The sequence below is a fragment of the Phacochoerus africanus genome, chromosome 6, assembly GCF_016906955.1.
Source record: "Phacochoerus africanus isolate WHEZ1 chromosome 6, ROS_Pafr_v1, whole genome shotgun sequence".
NCBI lineage: Eukaryota > Metazoa > Chordata > Mammalia > Artiodactyla > Suidae > Phacochoerus > Phacochoerus africanus.
Window position 1 is genome coordinate 67,597,406 of NC_062549.1, and position 16,334 is coordinate 67,613,739.

The 16,334-nt window shown below is 39.6% G+C and overlaps 1 protein-coding gene across 3 annotated transcripts in view; it reads left to right on the top strand.

Moving 5' to 3' along the window:
• The window catches only part of CPA6 (carboxypeptidase A6), a 248,588-nt gene that overhangs the window by 194,959 nt on the left and 37,295 nt on the right, over positions 1 to 16,334 (top strand). For all 3 annotated transcript variants that reach the window (XM_047783795.1, XM_047783798.1, XM_047783797.1), the window contains exon 7: positions 15,842 to 15,952. In XM_047783795.1, the coding sequence (XP_047639751.1) occupies positions 15,842 to 15,952 (111 nt within the window). The remainder of the gene's footprint in view (positions 1 to 15,841; positions 15,953 to 16,334) is intronic.

Below are 16,334 nucleotides of genomic sequence, written 5' to 3' on the forward strand. Positions count from 1 at the left end.
TGAAAATGTTAAACGGAGAGTTATCATGCAACCCCAACTTTCCACTCTTGTGCATGTAACCAAGAGAGATGAAAGCATATAACCACACAGAAATGTGTACTTGAATGTTCATTTTTTGCAATAGTGGAAGCAATTCAGATGTCCATTAACTAATGGATAAACAAAATGTGGTCTCTCATACAATGGAATATTTTCCAGCTGTAATGAAGTAAATACAAACTTCAACATGGATGAACCTTGAAAATGAGTTAAGTGAAATCAGCCAGACACAAAAAGCTGCATATCATATCATTCCATTTATATGAAATGTTCAGAATAGGCAAATCCATACAAACAGGAAGTAGGTTAAGTAGTTGCCAGAGGATGAGGGGAGAGGCAAATTAGGAGTGAATACTAACAGGTATTCTTTTGGAGGTGATGGGAAATTCTAGAATTAGATAATGATGATGACTACACAACCTTATGAATATACTACAAAACCATCAAACTATACACATTTTTCTTTTTAGGGCTGCACCTTTGGTATATGGAAGTTCCCAGGCTAAGCGTCTGATCGGAGCTTCAGCTGCCAGCCTACACCACAGCCAGAGCAACACGGGATCCTTAATGCACTGAGTGAGGCCAGGGATCAAACCCGCAACCTCATGGATACTAATCGGGTTGGTTACCACTGACCCATGATGGGAACTTGCAAACTATACAGTTTTAAATGAATTACATTTCAATTTTAAAAGGAGTGAAGTGTTGATACATGCTCTAACATTGATAAACCTTGAAAGCACTGTGCTAACTGAAGGAAGCCAGTCATGAAAGAACACATTTTACACAATTCCAGGGCTATACAACATCCAAAACAGGCTAATTTACAAAGACAGAAAGTAGGTTAGTGGTTGCCTATGGCTGGGGAAATGACACAGTTGGGAGTTGATACCTAAAGGATATGAAACTTCTGCTTTGGATGGTGAAAATATTCTAACATTATATAGTGATGATTGCATAACTCTGAACATACTAAAAACCATTGAGTTGTGCATTTTAAAATGTGTGAATTATATCCCAATAAAGCTGTTATTTTTTTAAATCAGTGTTAAATAGCGTTTCTCTAGAAACTATTTATATGAATCCATCTAACAGTTTCTTGTTGGTCACTGTTTTCAGCATCCTGCACAGTGAGGGTAGCAGGAGGATATGTTATGGTCCCAGCACTCAAGGAGTCAACACTTCATTCGAGGAGAAACACTTGGGTACAGGAAACAGTCATCAACAACATAAAACAGTGTATCTTTGGATGTTAAATTATTGTGGCTATCACAGCCAAACGAATTCAAGAACCAGAGAGCTCTGTGAGACTCTGGAAGAAGACAAGATTTGGGGAAAATTGTGGGGACATGAGTCTCATTAGGCCTTGACTGAGGAGTGGGAATTTGATTAGGGGAAAATGATAGTGTCCTAAAAAAAGACAAAAGATTAACGTGGAGAACATAATGTAGCTTAGTGAGTCCAAAGGCTACCATCTGTGTGAATGGATTCTACTGCATCATGAGACTGACTGAAAAATTGGAGTTAGCCTTGGAAGACAGAGTTTGATCCAATAGAGAAAAATGAGAAAATACTGCTATGTAGTGAAAAGCACCTGTTATTGCCAAAGAGTTTAAAGATATATGGATGAAAGAGAGGAGCCCAGAGTAGGGGCAACAAACTAGAAGTTTTAAGGGCAAGAACCTCTACATGGGCAGGAAGAGTGGATGTGGGAATGGAAAGTAAAGGAAGAGTATATATAGTTCAAATGAAAAAAGTCACTCCTTCATTCATTTATTCATTCAACCCAAAGCTGATAGAGCACTTCTCTTTATGTAAAAGCAGCTTGCTAAGCTCTGTAGCGGTAGGAGAGCTGTACTGTACACAAGTACACAACATTAACCCTTTCCGTAATTCATCTGCTGGGGAGGTGAGACACAAACACAGAAGGCAGCACCAACAAAGGAAGTCTTTAGGAATTGATGATTGCCTTGATGTGGGGATGAAAGTACAGAACAGGTCAAAGATGGCAAGATACCCAAGAGAGTAATGGCATCTGTGAAGTTGTGGGAGTATTAGTCGAAATATTGGCATTACCGTCAGTCTGAAAGGAAGACCCAACCCCCCACTACATTAAGCAGGTTAAATGATTAATTTGTTCAACAAATAATTACTAAATGCCTACCACACACCAGACCACGCACTGTGGATGCTGGGGAGGGAGATACAGGACCATCAAAAACTCTGCTGTCATGCATCTTAGTTCTCATGGACCAAAAGAAGTAAATACTCTTCGGTGAGAAGTTAAAGAGACTCTGTAAGCAGCCAAATGAATGAACACCTGACTCAGCGGCTTAATTTGGGCAGTAGATATCCAAGAATAAATTCCAGGGATTGTGCCAAACACAACAGAATTTTTTCCAAATACTTTTCTTGTCTGTATTACTTAACCTGATAAGAAGAGACAGGAAAAGGATAGAAGGTTAGAACAGTTCACTGAAGTTCTGGCACAAGGTTGGGGGTGGGAGGTCATACTGATAGATGGGGTAGACAAGCAACTTTCAGCAGCAGCCTATTTTACATCTTTTAATTTTTCATGTTATTTTTGAATTGTGGAAAGGCTACTGAATTCTTTGTTGCCAGGGCAGATGGAATAGTATTTGCTTCATTTTCTCAGAATCATCTCCCATTAAATGAGGTACCTGGAGCTCTGTTCACTTTCGAGATTTTAAAATTGGCAATCTCTGAGGCTGAGTATCTTAGCCACAGCTGGTGCTGGCTGGCCCAGAGCTATGTACAGCACTTAACTTTTGCCTCCAATAATTCTACCCTGCTGGGGAAAATTTGACCAGAGTCTTAATTCATAGAATATTTAGAAAGTCATTTAATTTCCAAGTGAGGAGGACATTTCTAAGCATAAAACAAAAAAAGACGTAAAGGACATGATTGATAGCCCTGACATCATAAAATATATCAAAGGAGTAGTCAAGGATAGGGGAAACAGTCCATGACATGCTGCTGTATCAAAAAAAATAAAAACATGGGAGTTCCATCGTGGCTCAGTGGTTAACGAATCCAACTAGGAACCATGAGGATGTGCGTTCGATCCCTGGCCTCACTCAGCGAGTTAAGGCTCCGGCGTTGCCGTGGCTGTGGGGTAGGTCGCAGACACGGCTCAGATCCTGCATTGCTGTGGCGAAGGTGGGTGGCAACAACTCTGATTAGATCCCTAGCCTGGGAACCTCCATGTGTCCCAAGTGCAGCCCTAGAAAAGGCAAAAATTAATTAATTAAATCAAATAAAAACAAGCATGGCCATTATAATTTATATGGTTTTTTTTTTGTCTTTTGTCTTTTTTGTTGTTGTTATTGCTATTTCTTGGGCCGCTCCCGAGGCATATGGAGGTTCCCAGGCTAGGGGGCGAATCGGAGCTGTAGCCACCGGCCTACACCAGAGCCACAGCAACACAGGATCCGAGCCGCGTCTGCAACCTACACCACAGCTCACGGCAACGCCGGATCGTCAACCCACTGAGCAAGGGCAGGGACCAAACCCGCAACCTCATCGTTCCTAGTCGGATTCGTTAACCACTGCGCCACGACGGGAACTCCTATAATTTATATGTTTTAAAATCTATATCTGAGATACATGTACATGAGAAATATACTAGATGCTAAAAGAATTATGGGTGATTTTTACTTCATATTTTTTCAAATTTCCCAAATTTTCTATATTAAAAAGAACTCCAAAGATGATATTTTTAAACAAATTTAACCGAGTAAAACTTAATAGTTTCCTGGAGTTCCCATTGTGGCGCAGTGGTTAACGAATATGACTAGGAACCATGAGGTTGCGGGTTCAATCCCTGGCCCTGCTCAGTGGGTTAAGGATTTGGCACTGCCATGAGCTGTGGGAGCAGGAGTGGCCCTAGAAAAGGAAAAAAGACAAAAAAAAAAAAAAAAACCTTAATAGTTTCCTTTTCAAGCTAAACTCATATATGCTTGAGTCATATATTCCTACAGGTTTTCTCTTTTGTTTTGTCTTTTGTCTTTTCAGGGCCGCACCTGTGGCATATGGAAGTTCCCAGGCTAGGGGTCGAATCAGAGCTACAGCTGCTGGTCTACACCACAGCCACAGCAACACAGGATCTGAGCCACATCTGTGACCTATACCACAGCTCAGGGCAAGGCCAGATCCTTAACCCACTCACTGAATGAGGCCAGGGGTCGAACCCGAAACCTCATGGTTCCTAGTCGGATTTATTTCAGCTGCGCCAGGATGGGAACTCCCCTACAGGTATTTTTAAATCAGTGGTTGAATTCTATTAAACTCAATGGCAGACCAAAGATAAAGTAAGGGTTTGGGAGAAGATGATCCATGGGAAAATTGGGACAGGGATGGTCTGAAATGGAAAGTTCTTCAAGACTTTGAAGAAGTATAATATACAGGGGGATCTAACTTGGTCCTGTTACAGAACAGCAGCACCATGAGCACGCGTGCACGCGCGCGCGTACACACACAAGAAGAGAAGAAAAGGAGAGGAGAGGAAGAAATGAAAAAAGAAAAGCAAAAGAAAATGTCCCTAGTTTCTCAGCTATTTCTCTGCTGCTACTCAGTGTGAACCCTTACCCTTCCAGGCCCAGCCAATTACCCTGGAAAACCACCTCTGTTACATGCTGCCACCACCTGCCCTATGGGTGGCTTATCCTGATGACAACATCTGGCACATGATTCAGATGTACTGGGTGGTCCTTCAAGTAGCAGAAAATAGGAAGAGGAGACTTTCAGGAAAGTGAGTTATTTTCTAAAAACCAGGGAGGGTAACCAGTAACATCTGGAGCCTGGGTTGGGTTGTGTGTCTAGAATGAAGCTCTAGGCTGGGTGGTGTGTCTAGGACAGAGCTTTAGGGAAGACTTGGAGTAGTGGTTTAGGGAGACGTCCTTCACTTCAGAAAGCTTTCTGGAATAGGAAAGCTCTTTTTTCCAGAATCCAAGAGCTTCCCCCAAATTACTTCTTTTAGATTATCACCTCTTTCAGTCTCATTACGTCTTGCTGGGAATTAAAGATATATGTAAAAATATAATATAAACCCTCAAATATAGGTGTGAAACTCAAGGCGTTGGTTGAGAAATGTATCACTAAAAATAAGATAGAAAAGAGAACTTAAATTGTATATATAAAATATACCAAAATCCAGGGACTTAATAAGAGTCTTTTAAAAAGTCTTTAAAAAGAGAACTTAAATTGTATATATAGAATATACCAAAAGCCAGGACTTAATAAGTAATTGAGAGGGTTATGACGCCCAGACCAAACATCTAATGAGTTCAGTTGAGTAAGCAAATAAGTCTTTGTTCACAATTAAAAAGTTCAAAAAAAAGTTCATTATATAAAAATAACCTGCATTTTAAAAATTGTCTGACTTTGTTCACTGCCATCCCAAGTAACTGCAATATTTTTTGTTTTCTGCCAACCTATTAGTACCTTGAGCTCCCCACGTTCTCCCATCCTGCTCACCCTCCCCAGTCTTCTCTTAATGCTCTGCATCCCCCAACTAACCAGTTCTTTCTCCCTTTTTATTGAATTTATAATGATATCTACAGAGCAGGGCCTGTATTATTGTTTGTTCACTAGAACTGAACTGAAAGCCATTGCATCCATTGTCCTCTACTAGTCAATATTTGAGAATGTTCTGAGCACTGTTGATACAGGCACTATTTAAATAGGCAGCCTTCGGTTTTCCTGCTCAGAAGTGCAGGACTGTAAAAGTGCCCACGCAAACTGAAGCTATAAAAATCTATCTTGATAATTAACGGGGAAAATCATGTTTGTTCTATGACCTTCGTGTATTTTTGTCAAAAGATTAAAAACTCTCTTACTCTGTTATAAATGTATAGGGAAATGACAAAAAAAGTGAATCTAATATTTCTTACACTGTAATTTAAAACACTAGAAATATTGATAATGAAATGTCGGAGTTCCCATTGTGGCGCAGCAGAAACAAATCCAACTAGGAACCATGAGGTTGTGGGTTTGATCCCTGGTCTCGCTCAGTGGGTTAAGGATCTGGCGTTGCCTTTAGCTGTGGTGTAGGTCGCAGGCGTGGCTTGGATCTGGCGTTGCTGTGGCTGTGGTGTAGGCCAGCGGCTGTAGCTCCGATATGACCCCTAGCCTGGGAACCTCCATATGCCCGTGGGTGTGGCCCTAAAATTACAAAAGATAAAATAAATAAATAAAAATAAAAGATAATTAAATGTCTCCTTCCTTTATTAAAAAAACAGCTATCACAGGTAGTTTGGATAGTGCTTGACTTCTCATTATGTAACTTACAACCTAAAGTGAGCATCTTTTTTATGCCTTGGCAAAAATGCCTCTCTCTGCTATTAGTTTGGATCGGCTTCCAGTATTTTTTCCTTTGCACTTTCAATGTCCAAAAATACCTACAAGAGTTCCTTTTAATGTGGAATGTTGACAGTATCATTTCTTCTGGAACATCTTCTTCCTTCCCATTACAAGCATTTTCCTCATTTATGTTAGTAAGTTTGTCTTCACTACATTCCTCTGGCTGAATATCTAGAGTTGAATGGTGGCAGTGTCCACATTCCTGTGATCAGCTATTCCTTATATAACTCCATTTACAGTTGATTCATATTTCCCCTCTACATTATCTGTGTTATTGCTGCCCTTGAAGTTTTTTTGGCCTATTATCTCTTACTATCATCATTTCTTTAAAATGCCACATGGGTTTATCACTGGAGGACAGTGGAGCAACAGGGCTACACACTTTGCTGTCTGTAAACTGAATAATATATGTACAGTGACCAACCACACAGCCACAGATTTTTATGGAGCCAAGCAAAGCAAGGACAAATTTGTATTTTCTTTTCTGCAGATAAAAGAGTCTTACATAATAGAATTTTTTTCTGGCCATGCCCATGGGCCAGGGATCAAACCCATGCTGAAGCAGTGACAACCCCAGGTCCTTAACTACTAGGTTACCAGGGAACTCCCATAGTAGGTTTTATTTATTTATTTTTTTTTTTAGGGCCGCACTTTAGCATATGGAAGTTCCCAGGCTAGGGGTCAAATCAGAGCTGCAGCTGCCAGCCTACACCACAACCACAGCAATGGCAAATCCAAGCCATATCTGTGACCTATACCGCAGCTCATAACAGCAATGCCAGATCCTTAACCCACTGAGCACGGCCAGGAATTGAACCTGCAATCTGATGGATATTAGTTGGGTTCTTAACCTGCTGAGCCACAATGGGAGGTCCATGGTAGATTTTAATAATGCCGCAAAGTTGGTCCTGGACTCTACTCTTTGGGCCCTGAGTAAATATAACCAACCATTATAGGCTATCTCAGTATAAAAGTTCTAGAAATGGGAAGTGGCTTTACTTAGAAAAAAGTAGAGTGGACATGCATCTAATGTCTAATGCATCTAATATTCTTCCTGGTGATGCAAAACACTTCAAATATTTATCTCTTTCTCTTATTAGAGAATGTGCATTAATAGATACCATTTTTCAACCATCACCTGCCCTGTTAGATCAATCTCTGGGAGGTTCTAAGTATAAATTAACTAGTTATTTTTATTAAGTATAAAAATAACTAGATTCACATATGATTTTCCAGTTTCCCATCCTTCATTCACAGAGGCTTTTGCTCATGCTGCTTTCAAAAACTAGTGTTTAGTTACCATATTGTATTTAATGAGCTTCTCACAGTGTGATATCAAATATCCTTATAGATTAAGCTCCCTTTTTAAAATTTCCCTGGCAACTCTCTCCTATTCTAATTAAATCTTCTAGTATTGAATTGTAAATACCTCCTTTGTGTTGAGATGCACCCATTTTGGTGCTACAGCTTTTTTCTACCCTTTAAAATTTTACTCCGCTCCAGTTCAGGTGAGAACATTCTTCAACTTGACTGGTAACTGTGCTGTTCCTTTGACCTCACCCATAACAACTAGTTCCCACAGTGTGCACCTCATTGAATGTGTGCTTATTATTTTTAGGTCTCCTGTAGTGATTCTAGAATAAAAATGAAAATAACAGAAAATTTTTGAGATACCTTTTTAAAAGCCAACAACACTAAAAAAAAATAAAAATAAAAATAAATAAATAAAAAAGCCAACAACACTGATCCAAAATAAATAAAACAGCAACTGCATTCCAGGTTCCTATAGGGCTCTAGAGCTCTAAGAAAGCAACATCCAACCAAATAAATCCAAAAACAGCGAAAAGGAGGGAAACCCGTGGGCCTAACTTTATCATGCCACACAAAGACTTTAGAAATTGCAATATTTTTTATTTGGTGAATTCTGACATAGGACATATATCTATTTATAGGGAAGCCAAAGTAGTCTTGGCAGGTGGTAAATACTAAACAGATTCATTCTTTGCATTTCTTAACCTCAGAAATTGCCTAACCTAATACCAAACATACCGTCTTTCTACCAGAAGATAACACTCAAAAATTTCTCTGATATCTTTTAATTTAAAAGCAAAAGCCACTTCAGCAAAGCAGTTTTAAATAAATTGACGAGGGTGAATGTAGTACCCAAAGACTGCCACACTGAGGCGTGTGGTGCATTGTTTTGTGACTGGCTTTCAGATCCGGACTACTTAAGTCTTCCTCATAAGCAACAGTAGTAGCCAAGAACTTACACTGGGAAAGCCCAGATGGAACTTGATTAGTAGCCATCTCCTTTTCTGTGTGTATGGGTGGTGGGAATTGATTGCTAAAAAGAGTCCTACCTATTAGAAAGAAAGCACACCCCCACATTCTTTATGGTTATCATTTGCTAGGATAATAGGAAATAGAAAGTCACATGATCATCTTTTTTCTAAAACTCCACCTAAACCATAAAAGAGACATCATCCATGTCCTGTTACTTCAAGCATTCGAGGAGGGAGGCCTCTGAATCGTCCTATTCAGCCCTGAAGAGTCATCACATTGTGATCATTCTCATTTTGTCTGACCAGATGGAGAATGGCTGCGATTCTTAGAGAGTTATAAAAATCACAAATATAGCATGTGTGCAATACAATGACACTATGTTTACTTGTCAGAGGAAGAACATGTTCTGGCAAGTCTCAGAAATTAAATCCATTCCAGAAGAGGATACTAGAGATCAGCTTCCTTATTTAATATATAATTTGGAAATGAAGAACTTTAAAATGAAGCCATGTTAATGGCCTCAATATATGTAAAAAGTGATAAGTCTAAATCGAGTTTTTTTTAACATAACTCAGTGATTAAGACAGCAGACAGGCAAAAATTTTAGTGAGAATATAGATAATAAAAGCAATGCAATTAATAAGCTTATTCTGATAAACACATATAGGATCCATACCCAATAACTAAAGAATGCATATTGTTCTCCAGCACAATTGGAACATCTGCAAAAGTTGGTTATATACTAGGCCACAAAGTAAGGTTCAAGAAATACCAAAGACTCTATATCACATAGACCATATTCTCTGGTTGTAATGCAGCTGTTAGAAATTATTTATTTTAAGGGAGTTCCCATTGTCGCTCAACAGTAATAAACCCAACTAGTATCCATGAGCACATTGGTTCCATCCCTGGCCCTGCTCAGTGGGTTAAGGATCTGGCTTTGGCATGAACTGTGGTGTAGGTCGCTGACACAGCCTGGATCCCATGTTGCTGTGGCTATGGCTGTGACATAGGCTGGCAGCTGTAGCTCTGACTGGACCCCTAACCTGGGAACTTCCATATGCCACAGGTGCAGCCCTAAGGAGACAAAAAAAGATTATTTTAAAAATGACTTTAAAAAGAAAACTCATGTATTTTAAAATATAAAAATATTTATAAATAGCTCATGCTTTAAAGAAATCAAGGAAAATTTTTAATATTTACAACTGAATGGAAGTAAATTATATATCAGAACGTATAAAAGATAGTGAATGTACTACTAAAGGGGAATTTATAGTTTTAAATAAATATATTAGAAAAGAATGTTTCCAAGTTAATGAGCTAAGTTTTCAACTCAAGAAATTAGGAAAAGAGTCAACAAAAGAAGCAATAAAGAGCAAAAACCAAAGAAATAGAAAGCAAAGATATATCTTTCCTATTATATCTTTGTTTTATATTTAATTGATTTCTGCTGCAGGCCTACATGGTTTACTCCCCAAAGAGTGATATAACCCCGATACCAGAGCAAGGCAAGAACAAAATAAGAAAGGAAATTACAGGCCTACCTCACTCAGGAATATAGATGTAAATTCTAGCAACCTGAATCCAGCCAACATTAATATTAGAGTACATATCATAAACAAATGAGCTTATCCCAGGAATACAAGGATTATGTAATGATAGAAAATTACTTATTAAAACTGATCATAACAATGATATGATTATGTTAGTACATGAAGAAAGATTATTTGCTAAAATGCAATATCCTTAATGACCAAAAAAAAAACCTAATATAGAACATTGGTAATGTAGTCAACCTTGGTTTCAAAATTAATATGAACAGAGAAGACTCAAAATTAGCCAAGACAATTTTGAGGAAAAACAGCATGAGGAGACCTCCTACCAGACTCCGTAGATTCTATGTCACCACGGTGTGGTTTTGGTGAATGGATGTAAACCAAAGTGCATTAGAGCCATTCCACCCTCAAAAGAGACCCTGATACCTGACAGAGGTGGCATACTAACTTGCTGGAATAAAGACAAGCCATATGAATGAGTAAAGTGGTGCAACTGGTCTTCCACAATGGAAAAAGTAATTAATAAATCCCAACTGCACATCATTTAAAAAAACATTTCTAGGAGGTTTAAGGCCTACATTTTAAAAGAAACTTGAAAACAGATTTTTGAAAAAAAAAATAAAATAGCTTTATGATCTTAAGGCAGAGATGGGTTCTTAAAATGTATACATTTTTAAAAAGTATACATTTAATGGTGATACAATTAAAAACTTAACAGCATGACTTGATGAAAATAGGAAGCAATAAGCTTAAAAAAGGAAGATGTTCATGTTGAATATGACCAAAGGATGACTATTCATAATATAAGAATAAGGAGTTCCTTTTGTGGCTCAGCAGAAAAGACCCCGACTAGTATCCATGAGGACGTGGGTTTGATCCCTGGCCTTGCTCAGTGGGTTGAGGATCTGGCGTTGCTGTGCCTGTGGTGTAGGCTGGCAGCTGCAGCTCCAATTCAACCTCTAGCCTGGGAACTTCCATATGCTGCAGGTGAGCCCCTAAAAAGCAAAAAAGAAGAAGATGAAGAGGAGAAAGAGGAAGAAGAAGCAGCAGAATTTTTAGCAACATGGATGGACCTAGAAACTATCATGCTAAGTGAAGTCAGCCATACAATTAGACACCAACATCAAATGCTTTCACTGACATGTGGAATCTGAAAAAAGGACAGACGGAACTTCTTTGCAGAACAGATGCTGACTCACTAACATTGAAAAACTTAGGGTCTCCTGAGGAGACAGTTTGGGGGGTGGGGGATGTGCTTGGGCTGTGGGATGGAAATCCTGTGAAATCAGATTGTTATGATCATTATACAACTACAGATGTGATAAATTCATTTGAGGAATAAAAAAAATGAAAAAAATAAAATAAAATAAAAATTCTAAAAGCTGAAAAAAAAAGAAGCAGCAGAAGAGGGTTTAACAGCAAAAATAGGCAAAAATGAGTAAGCAATATATAGAATGGCCTATTGTTACATGAAAGCTGTCCAATATAATTTTTTTTAATTATTTATTATTATTTTTTTCCCACTGTACAGCAAGGGGGTCAGGTTATCCTTACATGTATACATTACAATTACATTTTTCCCCCAGCCTATGTCCAATATAATTTGTAATTGTAATCAGGGACATGTGAAACAAAACAAAACAGAATTTCATACCCATTGACTTTTTTTGGTTTTTTGTTTTAGTCCTTCTGTCTTTTTAGGGCCGCACCTGAGGCATACGGAGTTCCCAGGCTAGGGGTCTAATCGGAGATGTAGCTGCCGGCCTATGCCACAGCCACAGCAACGGGGGATCCAAGCCGCATCTGCAACCTACACCACAGCTCATGGGAACGCTGGATCCCTAACCCACTGAGCGAGGCCAGAGATCGAACCTGCATCCTCACAGATGCCAGTCAGGTTCGTTAACCACTGGGCCATGGCAGGAATTGTCCCCCACTCCCATTAACTTTTTTTTAATGAAAAGCTACTAAGGTTGTAGAGCAATGAGAACCTACATTCACTGCAGATGAAAATTTACCGATCTAGAGAGAAAATTTCACATTTAGCAAAGTGAAAGGGATGTAAATCTGGGACTCAGCAAACTATTCCTAAATGTCTATCATAAGGAAATTCTCACACGTGTCTAGGAGAAATGTGCAAGAATGTTTGCTGCAATCTTGTGACAATGAAATATCAGAAGCAGCTTAACTGTCCATCCACAAAGTAAGGGATAGATTTTCCTTACTTTCCTTCCATCTCTTCTCCTGTCCTCTCTAGACTAACATGGAAAGTCTCGAGCCTAACTTTACGGGAAGAATGTTAGGTAACCATACAGCCCTGCCTCTGCCATCCCCAGCAGACTTCTTCACGCTCTGGGGAACCTACTCTTATTAGAAGAAAACTAAATTTCAGGATAGGTACAAGTGATCACACACCATGGATTTTCCTCTAGTTTGAGGCATTGGACCGTTAATAGAAATTCAAGCATGTATGAAAGTTCCGCTGAAGACATTTGACCAACAGATGATTGATTCTTAAATAAAGAACAAAAGAGAATTATATTGTTTATCAACTTGTGTTAACCCCTTATTTGTTTAATTTCTTATGTTCTTGAATTTATCCCTATATGTTCATTATTATTTCTAATGCAGTGATTGTTTCTAATAAGGAACTGTATTATGGGATTACTCTCTGTGAACAGAATTTTCACAGTGTAAACACAGAATGGTACTTATGATGGGTTCAGAAATTCTTCTGAACATGATGTAAAAGAAAAATGAAATTTTAAGTATTAAATTTTCCAAGGCAGAATATATGTAATTTAAGGTTTTTTATTTTTTTATTTTATTATTATTATTATTTTGTCTTTTTAGGGCTGCACCACATGGCATATGGAGGTTTCCAGGCTAGGGGTCAAACAGCAGCTACAGCTGCAGCCTACACCACAGCTCATGGCAACACCATATCCTTAACCCACTGAGCGAGGCCAGGGATCAAACCTACATCTTCATGGATACTAGGTGGGTTGGTTACCACTGAACCGCAACAGGAACTCCAAGAATTATTTTATTTTGGGAATTCCTGGTGTGGCTCAGTGGGTTAAGAACCTGACATCATGTCCATGAGGATGCAGTTTTGATTCCTGGCCTCGCTCAGCAGGTTAAGGATCCGGCATTGCCATAAGCTGTATTGTAGGTCACACATGTGGCTTGGATCTGGCATTGCTGTGGTCCAGGCCAGCAGCTGCAGCTGTGGTCCAGGCCAGCAGCTGCAGCTCTGATTTGACCCCCTAAGCTGGAATCTTCCATATACTGCAGGTGTGGCCCTAAAAAGAAAAAAAAAAGAAAAAAAGATTTCATTTTGAATTGTTTTTTTTTTACTTTTTTTTTAATGTTCACTTTATTTTTTGTCTTTTCTAGGGCCGCACCTGTGGCATATGGAGGTTCCCAGGCTAGGGGTCGAATTGGAGCTGTAGTTGCCGGCCTACGCCAGAGCCACAGCAACGCGGGATCCGCGCCTCATCTGTGACCTACACCACAGTTCATGGCAACACCAGATCCTTAACCCACGGAGCGAGGCCAGGGATCGAACCCGCAACCTCATGGTTCCTAGTCGGATTCGTTAACCCCTGAGCCGCGACTGGAACTCCTGAATTGTTTTTAATATGGTAAAAATTCAAACACTCCAAATGGGTATAAAATGAAAGGGAATATGCCTTCCCATACAGTTTTCCCCAGTCTTCCTCCCCCAAAGCAGCCATTGTTACTTTACAAACAGACAAACATGCATCAAAAATAATTCCTTTAAGAGTTCCCGTCGTGGCTCAGTGGTTAACGAATCTGACTAGGAACCATGAGGTTGCGGGTTCGGTCCCTGCCCTTGCTCAGTGGGTTAAGGATCTGGCATTGCCGTGAGCTGTGGTGTAGGTTGCAGACACGGCTCGGATCCCAAGTTGCTGTGGCTCTGGCTTAGGCCGGTGGCTACAGCTACGATTCGACCCCTAGCCTGGGAATCTCCATATGCCACAGAAGCAGCCCTAGAAATGGCAAAGACAAAAATAATAATAATAATAATAATAATAATTCCTTTAAAAACCCATTCCATAACAGAGTTCTCTGGCGTCCTAACAAGTTAAGGATCTGGTGTTGTCACTGCTGTGTGTCAGGTCACTGCTGTAGCACAGGTTCTATCCCTGGCCCAGAAACTTCTGCATGCCACAGGCACGGCCAGAAAAAAAAAATCTGTTTCGCGTGAATGGTATTTCAAAATGTCTGTATTCTTAACTTGACTTAGCACATTCAATGCTTTCCTATTTGAAGCCATATCTATAGTGGAGAATCTTCAGACTTGGGGTCAGACCCAAACACAAGAGCAAGATTTCAAAGGAGCCGCAATAAAGATGACACAATACAAAACTGTCCATTAAACTTTTTTTAGAAAAGTCAGAAGGGAACAGAGTACAGGAAGTTCCAAGACTTGAGTCTGATACTAATTGGACATCAACAATTAAGTGACCTATATAACTAGCCTGTGTCACAATGCATCATATAAGAATATCAAAATATTTAGGTAATTATTTTATGCACAATTAAATAGAAGCTTCTTAAAAAGAACCAGTTATACAAAAGCATATCTAAATTGCTGCTTTCTTAGCCTAAAATTTAGCCAGATCTGAAATTCTGCAGGAGGCTGTCCAATTAATCAATTTTGCCACATTTGCTAAAATGTTATCAGTATAGTTTGAGACAAATTTCAATAAAGAAGATGTGATGGGAGTTCCCCTCGTGGCTCAGTGGTTAACAAATCCGACTAGGAACCATGAGGATGTGGGTTCAATCCCTGGCCTCACTCAGTGGGTTAAGGATCCGGCGTTGCCGTGAACTGTGGTGTAGTTTGCAGACGTGGCTCGGATCGCGCGTTGCTGTGGCTCTGGTGTAGGACGGTGGCTACAGCTCCGATTCGACCCCTAGCCTGGGAACCTCCATATGCCACTGGAGTGGCCCAAGAAATGGCAAAAAGACAACAACAAAAAAAAAAGAAATAGGAGTTCCCATCGTGGCGCAGTGGTTAATGAATCCGACTAGGAACCATAAGGTTACGGGTTCGGTCCCTGCCCTTGCTCAGTGGGTTGACAATCCGGCGTTGCTGTGAGCTGTGGTGTAGGTTGCAGACGCGGCTCGGATCCTGCGTTGCTGTGGCTCTGGCGTAGGGCGGTGGCTACAGCTCCGATTCAACCCCTAGCCTGGGAACCTCCATATGCCGAGGGAGCGGCCCAAGAAATAGCAATAACAACAACAACAACAATAACAACAACAAAAGACAAAAAAAAAAGAAATAGTCAGCAGAATCACGTGTCAACCCTCGCCCAATCAGCCAGCTCCTAAATGTGCAGAACTGACTCGGTTTCTTCAATAAGTAACAAAAAAAAAAAAATTTTTTTTTTAAAAGATGTAATATCAGAGTATCCTTTATATTAGCTTGTTACTTTTTTAACCCAACATATTTGGTATTTCCCATAGATAGAAAGGATTTCTTGTATTTTTTTTTTCTAGATCTGTATTTGTGATCAATTTGTAAGAAAAATGTCACCTTTGTCTTTTAGGCTCTTCTAACATATAGGAGTGACCCAACCATGAGAAAAATGTTGAATCATCTGTACTTCTACATCATGCCTGTGTTTAATGTTGATGGATACCATTTTAGCTGGACCAACGTAAGTCACTTAGCCTATCCAACTGAAAAGAGAGACTGAATAAACCATGGGAAAGTCTTAAAACAGAAAGAATGCTTGGTTGGCAGCCAGTCTAGTGCCTCCAGAGCTACAAAAGAGATTTCCACTACCTCCCCCAGCATAGCAGCAAACTTCTGATTTTGTTTATATGTTTTTGGCTTTGCACAAGATTTCATATAAAGATTTCTCCTTCCAAGTAAATTATGAAAAACCACTAGTCTAGTCCAGCTAATCCAAATTTGCCCATGAAGAAATGAGGCCAAGAGAAGGTAAGGGAGACCAAGTTGGTGGCAGAAATTGGAGCATAAACCTAAGTCTCCTCTGCTAATCCCATACTCTTTCCACTCCCTGGACTTGTCTATTC